This window comes from Macaca thibetana, chromosome 1, assembly GCF_024542745.1.
Source record: "Macaca thibetana thibetana isolate TM-01 chromosome 1, ASM2454274v1, whole genome shotgun sequence".
Lineage (NCBI taxonomy): Eukaryota > Metazoa > Chordata > Mammalia > Primates > Cercopithecidae > Macaca > Macaca thibetana.
In genome coordinates, this window is record NC_065578.1 from 117,369,806 (window position 1) to 117,388,891 (window position 19,086).

At 38.6% G+C, this 19,086-nt stretch overlaps 1 protein-coding gene across 5 annotated transcripts in view; it reads right to left on the reverse strand.

The window, feature by feature from the left end:
• The window catches only part of SPAG17 (sperm associated antigen 17), a 234,437-nt gene that overhangs the window by 132,854 nt on the left and 82,497 nt on the right, over positions 1–19,086 (reverse strand). For all 5 annotated transcript variants that reach the window (XM_050748555.1, XM_050748550.1, XM_050748562.1 and 2 more), the window contains exons 5-13: positions 17,583–17,769; positions 15,434–15,628; positions 13,516–13,697; positions 8,955–9,116; positions 7,739–7,811; positions 7,415–7,527; positions 2,353–2,490; positions 2,153–2,266; positions 1,406–1,556 (exon numbers count right to left, since the gene is read on the reverse strand). In XM_050748555.1, coding sequence (XP_050604512.1) covers positions 1,406–1,556; positions 2,153–2,266; positions 2,353–2,490; positions 7,415–7,527; positions 7,739–7,811; positions 8,955–9,116; positions 13,516–13,697; positions 15,434–15,628; positions 17,583–17,769 — 1,315 coding nt within the window. The remainder of the gene's footprint in view (positions 1–1,405; positions 1,557–2,152; positions 2,267–2,352; positions 2,491–7,414; positions 7,528–7,738; positions 7,812–8,954; positions 9,117–13,515; positions 13,698–15,433; positions 15,629–17,582; positions 17,770–19,086) is intronic.

Below are 19,086 nucleotides of genomic sequence, written 5' to 3' on the forward strand. Positions count from 1 at the left end.
AGATGAGACGTGCTTCTAGATATTATATCTTAATGACCCCTCTTTCCACTGTCTTCAAAGAGCATAAAATGGCTCTTCCTGCTGTGAGAAGCTGTTAGCTTGAGTCAACTCCTGCTCAGCAACATGCTCTCTATTGACAGTGGGCTCTCTACTCATCTCTGTATCCCTAGGTACAGAGCAGGTGCTTAAAACTGCAGACTGCACCATCAGACCTCTGCAGTGGCTTTCTTCTTGTCTCCTGCTCCGTAGGGTAAGGAAATTGTGTTCTACTGGGTATCCAGAGATCAGAATGTTTTCTTGTTTTTTCCACCATTGTCATAATCCTAAAACAAATAATTTAATCCTGCTAGGATCTCAGCTTTCTTATCTGAAAATAGATTTTGACTAGATTAATTCCAAGGTTTCTTTCAGTTAGGAAATGTTATGGTTCTATGATTCATCTTTCTAGATACAAATTTAATTTGTGGTTATAAATAGTGTGCTCAGAATTTTCTCTCAAGAAAGGATCAAATATGAGCTTTCAGTAGCACAGGTTACAAGATATCTACATCTGCCTCCCAGGTCACTCTCTTTCTTATTTCCTTCCTGTCCTCATGTGCAGAGATGGTCCACGGTAGTGCTCACATTAGTTTTACCCCGGTGAACATTCCTGCCAAATTCAGATTATCTGGATCCTCTTCTTTTTCTTTTCTTCTCTAATTAAAAAAAGAAAGAACCATGAAGGGACAAAATGGGAAGAGACAGAAGAAAAACTCTTCTGGAACCCGTGTTTTATTGATTGTGGGTGGCTGCAGCAACAGGATATAAGATGAAAATTCAAAGACAGGTATCTCTGAACTGGGGCAAAGTTGCATGGTCCAGGTTGCTCTTCTCTCTTTCCAGATAATGTCTCTGCAATGTTACTGTAATTTTTACATGATTTGCAATGATGATAAAAGAGTGCAGTGGTCAGGCAAAAGACAGAAGGGCAGCATTGTCTTGGAAATTATATGCGTGCATGCGTGTGTGCATGCATGTGTGCACGCGTATGCACGCACACACGCCCCTTTACTTCTCTGTAAGTAGGATGGGATTACCACATTATCTCCAATGATGTCAATGGGAGTATTTGGGACAGAGATGGGGGAAAACGAGGAAAAAAAGGAATTATTGTGGCTAAGAAAACACAGTGGGGAAAAAAAAACCCAGTGTATCAAATTGAAGAGTGTTATGCATTATAGCTATGACGACACTGCTAATGACATTATTCAAACAAGACAGTTGTAGTCAATCAAAATACCCACCTTAGCCTCTGAAAGGTCTTTCAATAATGAAAATACTTTTTGTAAATAAGGGTGTAATTTTAAGGGGCATATATGCCCATTAATTAAACTGAGTCGAAGCTAAGACAAAACAATGGACTTACCACTCGTACAAAAGTGCATAAGCTCATGAATCATAGCTAGACGTTTAGTGTTGTTCCATGGTGGGGGTAGAGGGAATTGAAGGAATTCCCACAGTGGCAACTTGGACTGCATCTCCTGCTCAATTTGAACTGGATCAAAATTCTTTTGGTCCTGATGAAAAAGAGCAACATGACAGAAGACATTAAAGTAAGCTGTCAAGTGCCTTATGCATATGGAAAAGGCTAAACATGATACCTTCACTCTCATTATTTGGGAACAGAGGCAATCAATGGTAATTGGGAAAGACAAACTTTTGGGATTTTGCTGAAGGTCAAAAAGCTAGTTCCTATGTTGCCAGGAGTTCCTGGTGCACAAAAAGGACTGATTCTTCATTCACAGTGACAAACTGCCAAAGTCTCATATATATTCATCTCTCTCTTTTGAGATCCTTTTCTGGCTTCTACTAGTTTTTCATAGCAGCAGATATTTAAAGCAAATAATTATAAGGTTTTAATGAACATTTAGTGGTGGTAACAATTAATTGAATTGTTAATTAAACCTCAATAATCAGACAAATTTCCTAGGCTGACATCATTTTTCCCTGTATCTAGGTTCATTTTCCAGGTCCTACTTTGTACGCAAGTATCTATTTTGTACATTACATTTTAATTAGTGTTGATGAAGTTATCTAATTAGCTTCTTTCAACGAATAGTTACACACACACTTTCCCACATCGGTTTTCTTTGGCTAAACTGATTATCATTACCTTCAGTGTGTACTTCTTGTGGGCGTGTGCATCATGATAGTTCAGTAGGAGGGGGCCTTTGGGCACTGCTTTGCTTTCATTTTCTTCTTCAGATAAAAATATTTCCTGAAGATTCTACGCAAATTGAAATAATATTGATTTAAAGAGAGAATCTACGCTTTTCCAAAGCATGAAGACTCTGCTATCTCAGACTATCTGACCTTTTTCTCCCTCTCTGAGAGACAGAGTGAGGGCAGAAGGGACACAATGTGAGCTGCGATTCTGTGGTCTAGCCCGTCTGCTCTGGGGGATGGCTCCCGCAGACTGGGTGGGACAAGATCTTCTTCAGTTGCCACAACCTGTTGAAATCAACAATGAAAGGAATTGGTATAAGGGTCCGCTCTTTAGTGATACTCGCTGCTCATTGCTTCATTCCCATTGCTTAGTAAGAACCAGTCCATTTCTACGACCCAAGTACCACTGCTGACACAAAATGGCGGGAAACTATCAGTGACCACCAAATAAAAGGAAAAGTGTTTGCAATCCATGCATTAAGGTAGGTACAAATTTAATATTTGTATTAAAATAGATAACATAAAAATGGTAAACAATAAACTTTTGATGAAAATATTTCATGAAGATTCTATTCAAATAGAATAACAACACACTTTTTCTTAATATTTACTCTTTATGTTAAAGCAGTGGGAAGAGTGCTCATACAACTTTGGATTCATTCAATATTTACTGAGTGTCTACCACAAGGTACTATGTAACACATCTTTGCATATGATCATTTAAACCTCATAGCAATCTTGTGGGGGCAGATATTATTTTCCATTGTACAGAGGAGAAAACTAGGGTGATTGGCCAAAGCTCAAGGATATTGAGTGGGAGAAACTGGGGTTCAGGCCAGATCCTCATTCTTTCTTCAAAAATAGAAAAGTTATTAGATTATGAGATCAGCAAATGGAATAGTGTCTCCTTTATGTGGGGAAAGTGAGGTCCAGAAAGATTAAGCGCCTTGTTCAATTTTACATGGTAAACAAGTAAAAGAGTTTGAAACATTATCAAGTTAGGCACCTAATTTACAGCTTTTCCCTTTACTCTATATCCTATAATCATCCTCTTATGATTTCATATCCCTCTACAAGTTTCCTCAGCCTTGGCATTAATGACATTTTGGCCTAGATAATTACTTGTTGTAGGGGCTGTCCTGTGCACTACAGGATGTTTAGCAATGTCCCTGGTGTCTACCCATTTTATGCAAGTAGCACCCTTCCAGATGTGACAACCAAAAATATCTCCAGACATAGCCAAATGTCCTCTGGGAACAAAATCACCTCCTGTTGAGAACTACTGCTCTAGAACAACAAAATTGCATCCTATTCTTTACCTAGAAACACCCTACTGTCAGAAGAGTCACTCACTGTTCCCACTTTCTATCCTCTGATCATTTCTTGGACCCACTTCAATCATAAAAGATGACTCAAAACTGTTTTTTCTCTGAAATGTTCAATTCTAACATCCCATCCTGTAAAATGTCATCCCATCATTCATATATTTCAGTTTTTTCATCCCTTTATTATTATTAAGCCTTAGTTCATTCAACATGGATCTACTGAGTGACTTCTATTTGTGAGGCACTGAGCTCATTAACTGTCTCTTTTGGTACCTGGAACATAGTAGATGGTTAATAAATGTTGCTTTAAGTTTAGTAGAATAAAACAAGAAAGGCTAAGATAAATAAAATAATGATACTGCAAGCTCTATAGGGCTTTTGTACTTTTATGCATTTATTGATATAATAAAACTATTGGTATTCTAAAAACTTCATGGAGCAATTATAGGCAAATATTAGTGTAGCTATCTAATTGATTAGAAAACTAAGGCAGTCAAAAACCAGAAAAATGTATATGGGAGGTAATAGAGATGATAGAGTCTGAAAAGGACTTCAAAATAAACCTTTTACATATTAACAGGAAAAAAATGTGTCACATCCATGAACTAAAACAATAGGCAATTGTAAAAAAAAATTAGAGAATTTACAAATTAAAAACATTACTGCCAAAACAAAACTTCAATAGCAGATTAGACTCCCTGAAGAAACCATTAGTAGGAAGGTAAGCTAGAATTCCCAAAGGCATAAAATTGAAAGAAAACTTAAAAAGACAAAGAGGAAAACCCTGAAGCTCCAACATCCATTCAGTAATAATTAAGGTAAATTGATAGTAAAAATGGTACTTGAAGATAGAAGACTTTCTCAGAATCTTCTCAATTTAACAAACATGTATTTAGTGTCTACTATGGGTTAGGTATGGTTATTGTGTGCCGAGCACACAGCAATGAACAAGACTACATTGTTACTGCTTGTGTGGAGTTTATATTCTAGTAGGAGGATGGTGAAGGTAAGAAAAAATAGCTGATCAATATATTGCAAAAAGAAAAGCTGTTGATAAGAAAATAAAACAAGGCGATGTGGTGGAGAGTGCTGTGTGTTGTGTAGGGGAGAGGGTTCTTTAGATCAGGTGGTCAGAGAAGGCCTCTCTAAGGAATGACACTTCCACTGGAGACTCTCCAGAAAGACAGAAAGCTTTCTAGGTAGAGAAGTTAGAGTAAAAGGTTAAGGTGGAATTAAGTAACATATCTGAGGAAAAACCAGAGGCCTATGTAGATGACAAATTGTGTGTGTGTGTGTGTGTGTGTGTGTGTGTGTGTGTGTGTGTGGTGGCGGGCAGGAGGTGAGATGACAGGTACATCTCAGAACTCTATTTTTAGGACTTTTATGGGACAGTGTAAGGAATTTTTATTGCACACAGAATGTGACTGGAAATCAGATTATAATTCCCTTACACCATAATGACAAGTTTGATAAAATCATACCTCGACATAGTCTTGTGTTATCAATTATAAAGAGAAAACCCTAACAACTGCTAGAAAGAAAAATAAAGATTACCTGCAAAGAAAAAGGTATCAGATTGACATCGGACTTCTTGGCAGCAACATTAAAAGGAAGACGACAATGCAGAAATCCCATCCAAATACTTTTCTGTGCAGATTCACTAGGTTTTAAGTCATTTCTGCTACTTAGCATTTGAACGAAAAACGTTTTGTGCCTCAGTTTCCTTATCTGTAAGATGGGTGATATGGTTTGGCTCCGTGTCTTCACCTAAACCTCATCTCGAATCGTAATCCCCACGTGTCGAGGGAGGGAGGTGATTGGAGCATGGGGGTGGTTTCCCCCCTGCTGTTCTTATGATAATGATGAAATTCTCATGAGACCTGATGGTTTTAAAAGTGGTAGTTTTCCAGCACTTTGGGAGGCCAGGACGGCGGATCACGAGGTCAGGAGATCGAGACCATCCTGGCTAACACAGTGAAACCCCGTCTCTACTAGAAAATACAAAAAAACTAGTCGGGCGCGGTGGCGGCGCCTGTAGTCCCAGCTATCCGGGAGGGTGAGGCAGGAGAATGGCGGGAGTCCGGGAGGCGGAGCTTGCAGTGAGCCGAGATCGCGCCACTGCACTCCAGCCTGGGCGACAGAGCCAGACTCCATCTCAAAAAAAAAAAAAAAAAAAAAAAAAAAAAAAAAAAAAAAAAAAAAAAAAGTGGTAGTTTTTTCCTGCTGCCTTGTGAAGAAGGTGCCTGCTTTGCCTTCCACTATGACTGTAAGGTTCCTGAGGTGTCTCCAGCCATGCAGAACTGTGAGTCAATTAAACCTCCTTTGTTTACACATTACCCAGTCTGGGGTAGTATCTTTATAGCAGTGTGAAAATGGACTAATACAATGGGGGATAAAAACAGTTCTTGCTTCATAGGATTGTTCTGAGGATTACATGAGTTAACATATTGAAAGTATTTAGAACAGTTCCTGGTGCCTATAAGTGCTACGTATGTGCTACTAATATGAATAACAAACTCTTTCAGATACACATAGAACATTCACGATGACCATGTTACATGAGGTCACACAGGAAGCCTCAGGAAATTTTAACTTGCTAACTTGCAGAACATGCCTACTGATCATAATGTAAAAAAAAAATTAGAAATAATCAGTAAATAATGGAAATCAAAATAATTCATGGGTTAAACATGTAAATAAATTAAAAGATTTAGAATTGAATACACTGAAAGCATCAGGATGCAGACAAAGAAACACTCGAAAAGAAATGTGTAGCCTTAAATAAAGCAAAAAGACTAAAAATAAATGAAGTAGGCTTTGAATTAAAATGAAATACAAAATAAATCCAAAGAAAGTAGAAAGATGGAAATGACAGAGATGAGCCGGACACGGTGGTTCATGATTGTAATCCCAATGCTTTGGGAGGCTTAGGTGGGAGGTTGGCTTGAGGCCACAAATTAAAGACCATACTGGGCAACATAGCAAGGCCTTGTCTCTACCAAAAAAATTATTTTAAATGTGCTGGGCATGGTGGTGCATGCCTGTTGTTCTAGATACTCAGGAGGCTGAAGTGGGAGGAACACTGAGCCCATGAGTTTGAGATTGTGAACTGTGATTGTGCTACTGCACTCCAGCCTAGGGGATAGAGAGAGACCTTGTCTTAAAATAATTAAATAAATAAAAAATATATAAATAAATAGATGAAATTAATGAAGAGATTAATAAAATAAAAAGTAAAAAGATGTTGATCAATGAAACAAAATCCTGGTTCTTTGAAAAGACCAATACAATAGCTATGCCCTTAACAACCATGATCAAGAAAAGGGAGGTACAAATAAATAACATCAGTCATGAGGAAAGGTACATAACCAGATACAGAGGAAATTTTAGAACATATTTAAGTGAATAGTGTAAAGCACATTGTATCATATTTAAAACTCCAGTAAAGTATTTATTAAGACATATTCATTAAGAAAAAAGCTGACGACAAAAATTGGCCTCAGAAATAAAAAAATCTAGTTAAATCTACAAGCATGAAAGAAATTTTAAAGATAACGACTATTAACCACCCCACCCACTTGTCCATGTCCTCTTCCTCTTCCTCTTCCATTAAAATGACACCAGACCCAGAGTACTGAGGATATGTTCTATCAAAACTTCAGGGAATGTTACATAAATGGCTCCAAAGAATAGCAAAAGAAAAGAGAATTGAAGCTGAGGATTTAAGCAGACTTTAGTTTCATCTGAAATATTCTAATCTTTATAAAGGTGAATGCATTTAGGTATTATAATTTTAAAATAGTGTAAAAAAAAACAGAAGCCGGGAAAGATGAAATAATTTACTCAAGTATACAACCTGATAAAATGCCTCAGAGTATCCCCACCTGTTCTAGCATACAATGCAGTATCAGGGGCACAGAAATGAATTCCTCTGGAATTGGATTCAGCAAATCATTGTAGTATCTCATGTCTACTTCAGTTGTGATGACTGAAGTCACTGTAAAATATAGAAAAAACCATTGCCCAGTTAAGATGTGTTCTCCATTATTTCCATCAACATTTCATTCATAATTTCAAACTATGACTATGCACTAATAAATGCAGGAGCTGTAGGTGAAGGGAGGCTGAAAGTAATATGGAGGGCAGTCATTATCTCTGAAAGTGCCAGCTCGTAGTGTTGATCCTTCAGCAGCCGATTTCATACATGCCTGGTGGTGGAGCTTGTGGTTCTTCATACTGTGTTTTCTTCTTTCCAGGAGTTGGTACAGCAGGTTGTGGAGCCTAGAAAAAGGATAATTAAAAAGAAACAACTGAGATACCCAGCTGAGAGATGCCCTCACCAAATGCTGGTATGATGAGATCCAACAGGATTCTGAGGTTGTATAATTATGTTCACACCACAAAATCATCTGCTAATATTAGAACCAAAGGAACAGAGTTTTGCCTGATGAAGGAAAGAAGGTAATGGTATAGACATTATTTAGTTTTTCCCACCAGAACCCACTGAGCAATTGTGAAGAAAGTGATGGGGTGATGGGGCACTGAGCATCAAACAGGTTTTTTTTTTTTTTGGCCCCTGGGTGACTCAGAGTCATCCCATTTTCCCTCTCCCAATCCTTCAGCAGTTCTCCATTGCCTACATGATATAAACCAGACTCTCAAGTTAGCACCAAAGGAGATTCATGACCTGGCTCCTGCCTCTCCAGGTTTGGTTTCTGTTGTTCTTCACTTTGCACATGCAGCCTGGGATCACTGAACTACCCTGTACTCCTGGCTTGTACCATAGTACTGCTTTTCTTTGACCTCCATATCTTTGTACATCTTTGCCCCTTTCTTGAGAATATCATTCTGTCCCTTTCCCCTATCACGCTTTCCATTAGGCACTTCATACTCATCTTTCCCCACATCGATAATCCTGGTTCAATTTTCCTGACTTCCCTCTCTTTGCTCTGCTCCCCTCCAGATCAGGTGACCAGGTTTATTTCTTCTACCGCAAGCTGAGATGACTGCTCTCAGCATTCATCATGCTATGTTGAAATAATTGTTGACTTGACTGCCAAAGTTAACCTCAATGAGGAGGACAGGGAATGAGTTTTCATTATTGTATTATCAGCATCTTGCAAAGCGCTAGCACACAGCCAGGTGCTAAACAAATATTGTAATTACTTTATCAATATCCTTTCTGTCATAGATGTTATTCATTGTACTGAGTGCTGACAAGAGGGTTCCAACCCTGCCTCTGTAAATGTCTGGTAGTTGAGGAGCTCCATAAAGCCCCCACCATGTAGCTATCTTTTATGGCAGTAGGCAGTATGACCTTAATGTAAGTATTTTATAACTTTTTCTTCATATGCCTTATAAATATGAAAATAAAGTTGTGCAGTGAATCATTCATCCCACTAAAGACATTGAGCCCATGCCTACCTCCAAAGTTGGCATGGCTTCTAATACAGGTTTCTCATTAACCACTTGTGGAACATTAATAAGCTGCATACTTTCCAAATAGTGCTGGTGCTGTCTTTTCCAATCCAGGACGTCATACATCAGACAGGCAATATTTTCAAAGATATCAGTGCCCGATTTCAGCTACAAGTGAGAGATTTAATGGCAATTGGTTACTAGTTTTATACTGTTGGAATCAGATATATGGTTTATATCTCTCTTAACAGCTATGCCGATCAACTTTATACAGGAAAGCAAACCCCTAAATCCCCAAACCATTGAATCCCAGCCATGGTGACCCCATTTATATTCCTGAACCTTTCTTGTCCTTCTTTGTTTACCACAATGTGGACTGTTTCCTTTGGAGGGTCATATGGCTGCCTAATGTTTTAAGAGCCTAATTAATGCTTCAACTAAAAGAAATACAACTGAGTCATGAGTTTCAGCAGTGTGGCCTATATTCTTAGTATCTCAATTCCTAAAACACATTAGGTAACTTTAATATCCTCAGCCAGTGACAAGCTATAGATGATTTCTTACCTGGCTATGCAAGGAGCACAATGGAAACACTGACTCTGCTTTGTGGATCATCTACCCAATACGTTGCATCTACACAAGTATTTGGGCAATCAGTATTTCTCCTTTTCCTCCAACCTCCACCTCTTTCCTTTCACCTGTTCTATCTCTATGGCAAAACACTAAGAAATCCTGATAGACTATTGTTTCTATAATACCCACAAGTTTTATGAGCTGGCAAGCAAACTGTAGCTCAGATACCTCTATTACTTGGGCTTTTGTTTCCAGAAGTAGGAAAGCAATGTGATGGCTGGGTCTGTCTGACTGGAAGCAAAGAAGGAAAAATAGGCTCATCCTATGTCTGAGTTCAAGAAGTAAGGTGGTATGAGATGGTTCCTTGTATGCAGAAGTCCAGTGACATGCACAGCTCTGCCAATCACTATGGTGCACCTGGTTGCTTGCTGACTTCCCATTCCCACTAAGGCTGAGGCTTCTGCAGTCAAGCTTCAATCTGGTATTGCTTGCCCAAATTCTGGCATAGAAATATGTTTTTGTTTTTGTTTTTATTTCTAGGAAATAGAGTAAAACTTTTGCCCAGTGATCCCTTAGCTTAATCTAGATAATAGATTTTAAAATCCAACAGCAAATCATATGCTAAGGACAACACATTATTTCAGCAACCAGGGTCTTAACTTGAAATGTTGCCGATGTCTTCCAGGGACAGTTATCATGCCTTGAAGGGCATTTATTTGATGTAAAGCTTTTGTTACCTTGGTTCAACAGAAATATAGCCTGCTTGTTTGCAGCCAAAGTTTGGAAAGGTTGCAAATGCTTTCCTCCAATAAAAGGGGAAGAGGGCTCCTTGGATGGATCCTATCCTGGATATGAAGACATTATCAGTTTACAGATATAGCTTAAAGGTGACACTATGCATTTGATCTGCTTCTACTAGGGGTAGATTTATCATTTTTATTCTTATTAAATGATCTTGTTTAAAATGAACTTTGATCTTACCTATAAAATTCAATGACTTTTTCTTCTAGAATCCAACTTAATGACTGAACCATTTTCAAGACTTTCCCTCCCCATCATCCTCAATGCTGAGTGCTTCACTCACAAACCGTATCTTAGAGAGGCATGCATGGGCTTTAAAAGGTTACTACAGTTGGACCCAGACCACAGCCCTGGTATAAGATGATATTCAGTAAATACCTGCAAATTTACTAATAGATCAGTCTGGGAAGCTGGGCAACACAGCCCTAATTGGCTCTGTAGAGACCTGAATGTTTTCATTGTTGACAGTTACCTTCCTGGCCCAACTAGAGACCCTTTACATTAATGTTCCACTTCTGAAGTCAGGAATGTTCCACCATAACTAGAATGGTAATATTTTTCCACATAAAATAATTTTTCTGAACTTTAGTTTCCATTTAAACTCTTCCATTCTGTATTTTTAAAGTAAAATATAGCCACTACCACTTTCTTTGAAAGGAAGTGATTGAAATCTAATGAATAGGAAATTGTGGACACTGCAGTGGGAAGCAGAGTGCTAGAAATGTTGCTCGGTCCTTTGAAGTTGCCATTGTATACCATAGTGTTCATGGCTATGTTCTGGTGATGCAATGGAACATACACAATTTTAGACTAATGCATTTCAGCTTTATTCAGCCTGTGCCTGGAAAGTAAAGAAGACACACAGTAGGGAGCCCTAGCTAGAGATGGAGCAAAAGGTACTCGGTTTGAGACTGACTTAGAAGCATTCTCCTCTGAATGAATTATGGTTCAGGAATTATAAGGCTGGGATCTCCCATACCCTGTTGAACCAAAAATGTACACAAGTTCTTTATAGGGTATGTAGCCAGGACTTGGCCCAAATGAGAGGAGCGGTGTTTCTTCAAAATTTAACTTTGTGGATGTGAGTTTTATTAACCAGAGATTTTACATGCTTGGGAGAACAACTGGTCTGTGGAAGACAGAGTAAGAAGCTGGATTTGAGGTGGGATTTCAGGATCCCAAAGAAATAGCCTCTTCCCCCAATATATGTCACATTTTGAGTATAATCTAGAATTTCAAGAAAATAGGATGGAATGTTCATATGTTACTTGGAATGCCAATATCTCCAGGATAGGGAAACATATTAACCCAAGGCAACACGAAATAGTAAAGGACAGGACAGTGGGTCCTTCTGTGAGCTCAGGTTTAGGAGGCAGGAGAGTGGAAGACAGGAAAGCTGAACCTATCTAGATGAAGGGGTGGGGAGGGGCAAAGACAAAGGGAGTTTGGAGTCTCCAGTCTTTCCCAGAACTAACTCTGCTTTTTATCACAGCTTTTCTACATTCAGCTTCATTTTCCATGCAGAGAACAAGGCTGAGAGTCATCAGGATATCAGACTTAAGTGTGGTGTTTCTACATAGTGCCATCTAATGCCTTGTGTTAAGAGTCTTTATAACTCAAATGGATCTCTCCATTACTACTTATTCAAGTCCTGTCCATCCTTCAGGGTTCAAGTCTAGCCACTCTCCTCAGCATTATCACTTACTTCTTTAAGTGCATATCCATCTCAAGGTAATAGAACCAGGGACACTCAGAGTCCGAAGTGTCCATGCCCCATAGCCTACCCTCGGCTGTAGAAACAGTTCCAGGCTTTGATCTCACTCTTCTTTCAGACAGTTGGCTTTTGTGTGTTTTTTTTTCTTTTCAGCTACCCACAGTTATTATGCAGATACCCATCCATCCGCCACACTCCACTTTGCCCAGCCTTTTTCAGAGCACTCACTTGATATTGTCTTTCCCTAGGACTTCGCTTTCATTTCAGCTCCATTAATGCTGAAATATATCGTCCTGCAGAGTATTCAACACTCCCAGGCCCCTGTTAGTTGGGATAAGGGGTCAACTAGAAAGAGACCTGAGACATTTTCTGTAACAGAGGGATGCCTGAATACTTTCCACAACATCTTCCGTAAGTAGTCACTTGACCTTCCGTTTTGTTAAAAAGCCGTCATGCATCTGTCATTCACTACATTTCCAATCATTCCATTTTTTCTTTGTCTGAATTAGTAGGAAACTTAAGAGTTTGTTTCACATAACCGAGCCCCTAGATATGTGGGTCCTTGACCACTGCTTCTCTGTTTCACAGTTTTAGTCTTGCCTCTCTGCAAGCTCCTCAATAGCAGGGGCCAGGAAACCCCACTCTTGGGAAATGCCTGATAACTACAGGGCCAAGATCAAGTCATCCTATTAGGATAGACCTTCTAGGCCAAATATATTAAAAGTAAGATTTTGGGGCCAGGCACAGTGGCTCACACCTGTAATCCTAGCACTTTGGGACGCCGAGGCAGGAGGATCACCTGAGGTCAGGAGTTTGAGGCCAGCTTGGCCAACATGGTGAAACCCTGTCTCTACTAAAAATACAAACATTAGCTGGGCATGGTGGCATATGCCTGTAGTCCCAGCTACATGGGAGGCTGAGGCAGGAGAATCACTTGAACCCAGGAAGCAGAGGTTGCAGTGATATCACACCACTGCACTCCAGCCTGGGTGACAGCGCAAGACTCTGTCTCAAAAAAAAAAAAAAAAAAAAAAAAAAAAAAAAAAAATTGGGGGGAATAAAAGCAAGGGTTTAGAAAAGCAATGTATGGAACTGAAACATAAAAAGTCAGACACATAATTCAACAAACTATAAAATTTACTATTTTAAAATTAATATATATGAAAATTCTAATTACTGCCTAGAACATTGTTGAGTTATAAAACAAAGCCATGTGTCACCAAATAAAAGAATCACCATCCTTTTGATCATCATTACTACATCTTATTATTTGCTGTTAATTCACACACTAAAAGCTAATGAATCAGACTATAACCATCATTGAGCATTCAATATTATCATTATCCTGATGATAAAAGAACCTAGCTCAATGCCTTATAATCAGCGCTCAGTAACTATCTATGTCATGAATAAATGGAGCAAATAGAACCATTGTGTCACATATTAAAACCATGCATTCTCAGTAATGTGTGTACTAACCATTATCTCGCCATCTGACCAGTCAGAAGGAAAATCAGCTGCTTTGACCATGTATTCAAGTCTAGCAACATCAAAGAGATTTGTTTCAGGTTTCTCATTATTCAGGATTGGTTCCAAGTACTTCCAGAAAGTTTTAAGCTCTTTTATGGCATTTTCTTTCTTCAATTTTTCTGCTTCTAGATCTAATAATAGCAACATGTTTATATTATAAAATAAGAGTGTTAAATGTTTTCCCACTTTAAGTGGACATGGTGATGGACATGCAAGATATCTGTACAGTACCAGAAAATGTAAATAAAGGAATGTAATTTTGATGAATTTTTGAAGTTGGAGTATACAATTATTAAATCAGAGAACTTTACTTCTGAGATTCATATTAAATATGAGCTTATCTCATGCCTTCATTTTATAGTTGAGGCCCAGAAAGATTATGACTAGGTCACACATTTTGCGAGCTAAATGTGTTCAAGATTTCCATCACTCTTAGAGGACAATCTACATAGGACCAGTTTTTCTGCCAAATCACTATTTTAATCACCTTAGTGTCTGCTACATAACTGATTACAAATGCAATTTATCTGGTTCTCCTTCTTATATTGCTAAAAACAGAGTGGATCAATGTTGTATGTTTCAGTTACCTTTTGGTCACATTAAATAGCAAGATGCTTCTCTGGGTATTTGTACTTTTACTGTAAAATAATGACAGATTTTCATAAAATTATGCTTAAAAATTTGCCTGAAATATTTATGCTTACTACATCTATAATTAAATAGTAGTTTCTACTACTAAGATCTCATTATTCTATTATAAAGTCTATTTTTTATTATTTTATTTTTATATACTTAATATTTTTATAGAGAGACTGTGTTTGGAGCGTATGCAGCATTTTCTCACTTCAGTAACAAGCCACTTAATGTTATAACTATCCTCTGAGATAATCAGGAATAGCCTAGGTTTGAACCTCAACTTTTTAATTTAATAGCTGCCTCTAGACTGAGAGTCCATTTTTGTAAAATGGAAACAATAAAACATACTTCCTAGGCTTGTTGTGAAAACCACATGAATCAATGTACTTAATGCCCTTAGCATTGAGCCTAGTTCCAAGACAAGAGCCCAATATGTGAGAGCTATTAGTATTATCAAGGGTAGCTATTTCTAACTTTGAGCAGCAATTTAAAAATGTAGTGTTATAAAAATTGGGATGTGGCTAAGATACAAAGCACTGTGCAAATGATATTATTAATAAATAACAATAAAAGTAACAGCATATGGCAGAAAAAACTTGGGCATCTGGTAACACAATCTTACACCCCTTCCACAGAAGTCCCCAGCAAAAAGGGGCTTTTTGCTCCCCTTCCACAGAAGTCATCTAGGATAATCTTCTTAGATGAAGACCTCAAGGCTCAAAATGGCTAAATGGCAGCATGATTGGAACTTCATCTCACAACTTGCTAGTCTAAGGCTAGGAACATATAGCACCCCGATGACTTCTCACAATAAGCCAACAGCAGAACAGGGCAAGAAGCCTGTGACCTCCCTTGGGCTCCTGGTGACGTGACTTCTGCAAGAACAGATTATTAACAGTGATTCATCCAGCCCATCCTTTAGGTAAAACTTATAGATCAAATGCTCCAGAGAAAGGTAGTTGGATAACCAAGTCTTCTGATCTGCAGCCTGTTTTCTGTGGCTACACAGGGATATAACACAGGGTATGATATAAACACAGGGTATGATTTTAATTTGCAAAATTTACAACACTTGGCTGGTGCAAGCAGAGTAAATAGCAAATAAAAGTCTTGAAAAGATTTAATAATGTACGAATTGTATGACTATGTTTTGGACAGAAAATTATACTTGTATTTTAAGGACAGTGGGTAATACTGAAGGACTCAATAAGTTGTGTAGCAGACTGCATACCTTCTGGCTGAAGAAGAACTTCCTGCTGCTGGTTAACTGCTGCCAGGTGTGACTGCAGAGGTTCATAATTCTCTGAAGATATTTTAATCACGCTGGTTATAGGAATGCCAAGCTCAGCCATAATTGCTAATAGCTGAGGATTGTTGAAGCCCACGACTATAATGTAATGTTGGGCACCATCATCTGGCTCATCGTCTGTTCAAAATACCATAAAGCAGAGCAGCCATCATTGTAAAAGAGAGCAGGTTGCACTCCGCCAGTTCAATGGCTATATACATTATGCATGCATTTATAATCCCTCTGGCTTGCCAAAAATGATCCAGTTGGCTGGAATGCAGTCATGTTGACTGTTTTTCATTATTGCTCTTCCAGTAAGAAGGCTGTGACTATTTTACAAAATATTAAATCACTTTTGCAAATGAGAAATAGGCGTACTAGAAGGACAAACCTATATAGGGTTTGTGGTCATGGAAAATGTGTGCTTGGGTTTTTGTTAAAGAGTTTAGCCTGTAACTTTTCTGGGTTCTAATCTCTTTTGAGCAACATCTGGCTTTACTCCTGAATTACAAATAGCTACAGCTTTGTAGTATTTTATAACTAGAGGTGTTTACAGGAGAGGGAAATATTGAATATGGACATGCTCCCTTAAAAAGTGTTGTATGCACTTAGGTCAATGGGTGTGAATCCGAGGATGGATTATGTAGTAACTATGTATTTATTGCATTAAAAATTTAAAATACATGGTGTGCACTTTCCTAACATTTTTTCTCCTTTATTTGGCCCTGGTTATACTGTTTTATGAATACTAAAACATAAGTTTATTTTAGAATGTGACATTCTGGAGGGTGAGAATAATTGTTACACATTACTACTGATAGCACATGGTACACAAAAGCACTACATTCACAAAAGCCCATTAAGATCAATACACAAATAGTGCAACAGAGGCACAATTTTTCATTTTTAAGTAATGACTTTTCTTCTAGCACTAAACTATCAATGTTGATGTTGCCCACGGACTTTATAATATCACTTCTTCCAAGTCTATTAGATTCAGAGCAGAGTTGCAGGAGGGGAGTCAACTGGCAAAGGATGGGAAAGCCCTCTGCTATCTCATTTAAATATGCAGATAACAACAGGTAGCTCATTTGTGTTCAAGGGAAGGCAGGAATGAATTACTTACAGCTGCCTAGGATGAATCATTTTTATATTAATAAACTAAAATGTAAGAAAAATTCTAGTGTCTCTATCTAGGTAGGGCAAAATGACTGTAGGGGAGTTAGGGTCAGGAAACTATGTGCTCTATGTGAGTCACCAAATTAACTGGTCTGATTTTATTACCACTGTGTTTCACTCATGACCATAATCACTTTTTATTTTGCTTTATAATTATGTCTGACTTTCCTATATGTGCACAAGATAGTAAGCTCCTTGGTGGCACAGTCAACTGGCTATCTCAGCATTTATTTGCACTGTGTAAATGTGGCCTAGCAAGATACATGCTTAATAAATATTTGTTTAAGAGAGCCAGGTGTAGTGGCTCTTGCCGGTAATCCCAGCACTTTAGGAGGCTGAGGAGGGAGAGTCACTTGAGGCCAGGTGTTCAAGACCACTCTGGGCAACATAAAGAGATCCTGTCTGTACAAAATAAATTAATAAGTAAAAAAGTTGAGCATGGTCGTGTGCCTGTAGTCCCAACTACTGGGGAGGCTGAGATGGAAGGATGGCTTGAGCCTGGGAGTTTGAAGCTGTAGTAAGCCATGATTGTGCCACTGCACTCTAGCCTGGGGGACAGAGGAAGACCCCGTCTCAAGAAAAATTTGCTTACAGACACAAATGAATTGCAAATAGAAGTCTTTTTCTCTCAGGGTGTCATGGGAGTAAGTGATTTATGTTTCTAATGAGTGGAAAGGCTGGGAAAGACTAAGCATAGTTATTGGGATGACTGCTCCAATTGCATCACAGGTCGTGAGGCAGGAAAATTCTAGTGTCTCTACCTAGGGCAAAATGATTGCGAGGGAATTGGGGTCAGGAAACTATGCACTCTATGTGAGTCACCAAATTAACTGGTCTGATTTTATTACCACTGTGTTTCACTCATGGGAGCGAAACACGTGAAAGGCACCGCCAGCAACAGCGCCTTACTGACCTATGTAACGATTGGTGTCGTCGTCTTCTCCTCTCCGTTTTAACTGGGTGGTCTTTTTCACTGGTGCATTGGCCTCAGGCTGATCTTTTCCCTTTCCTTTGGCAGACTTGGCACTTGGAGCCTTTTTCTCCTTAGGAGATTTTGCTTTCCCTTTATCCTTTTCTAACTTAAGTTTGTCTTCTATTACCTGGAATGAGAGAACACTTTTTTCTCCAAATCAAACAGTGAGCAAGCAATGGCTTTTCTACCGCCAGGTGAATTAATTCTTCATCTCATTCAATCACTTGTATACTCTTTATTTTTTATGTATTCATTCTGTAAGTCAGCTTAGTGGAGATTCCAGCTTAAGTTGTGACAAGGCACATTTATGTATGAGGACTGGAGGGGTGGGTGTCAGAAAGCTGGTTACACAGAGACTTCTGGGAGAGAATCAGTCCTACAGGAGAGCCAAGTGTGGCCTAAGAAGCCACCCCAGTGGTTTGAAGGTAGGGCAGGAAGATAATTCTGAGTATGTAATGGGGTCAGGAGTTTAGGTTTATCTTTTAGTCTAGCCCTGGAGAGCCTCTGTCTGAGTTTCAGAGAGAGTTGGGGTTGGTTATTAAAAACAAAAAAAAACAAGAATTAAAAATAAAAAGGAAAAGAGATATTTTGCTAAAATCTCCTTGATAAAGCATTTCATAGTACAAGTAATGTATTGACCAATTTTTTAAAAAAGATTGAAAGATTCTTTGGGAAACTTAACATTAACTAAGTATTTTTATTATAATCCTATGAAAGAATGTGCAGACATAACCAATGGTTGCTATTTGATGCCTTCAAAGATGGGGTCAGAATAAAACATCAGTTGGCAACACGGATTCCTTCCATGATGCTCTGGGGCATGCTTAGATTGGCATGTGCCATGTAAAGATTAATTCTGCCCCAACACCCCACTTTTCTTTCTTTCCAAACAGTTGCCAAAAATGTTGTGCAGTACTTCATAATGTAATTACACTTTCAGTTCATATGTTTATTAATACGAATTAGTTGTACTCATTGAAATGTTGTGGCAGTACTGGATCATAAGGTGGCCCTGCAGAAGACTTGGAATATGTTTATATTGCCATTATTATCCCTACTTAACAAAATTAAAACAAAACTAATTATGTTATTGCAATGTCTTGGACTCTAATATCTACCTGAGGCCACAAAATCCAAATTTGAAAAACTCTGTGACATTAGAGATGGGGACAGAAGATATGCTGCTTTGACACCCAGCTAACAGAATGTGACACAGAAGGGGAGAGGAGCATTTCCCCTACTCCATGTGGCTTCTGGATGTTAAGGGCTCCAGAGGGCCCAGTTTAGCTTTGGCATCCAGTGGTGCCCATGGGTTCTAGCACCCATGGCTCTAGTGGTGATGAAACTGCCACAATCTGTACTTGCTCCTAAGCAGAAGGGGACATCATCAGCAGGGTCTTCAAGTGTCACTCACAGCCTGGGGTGGGAGCAGGTACAGACTGTG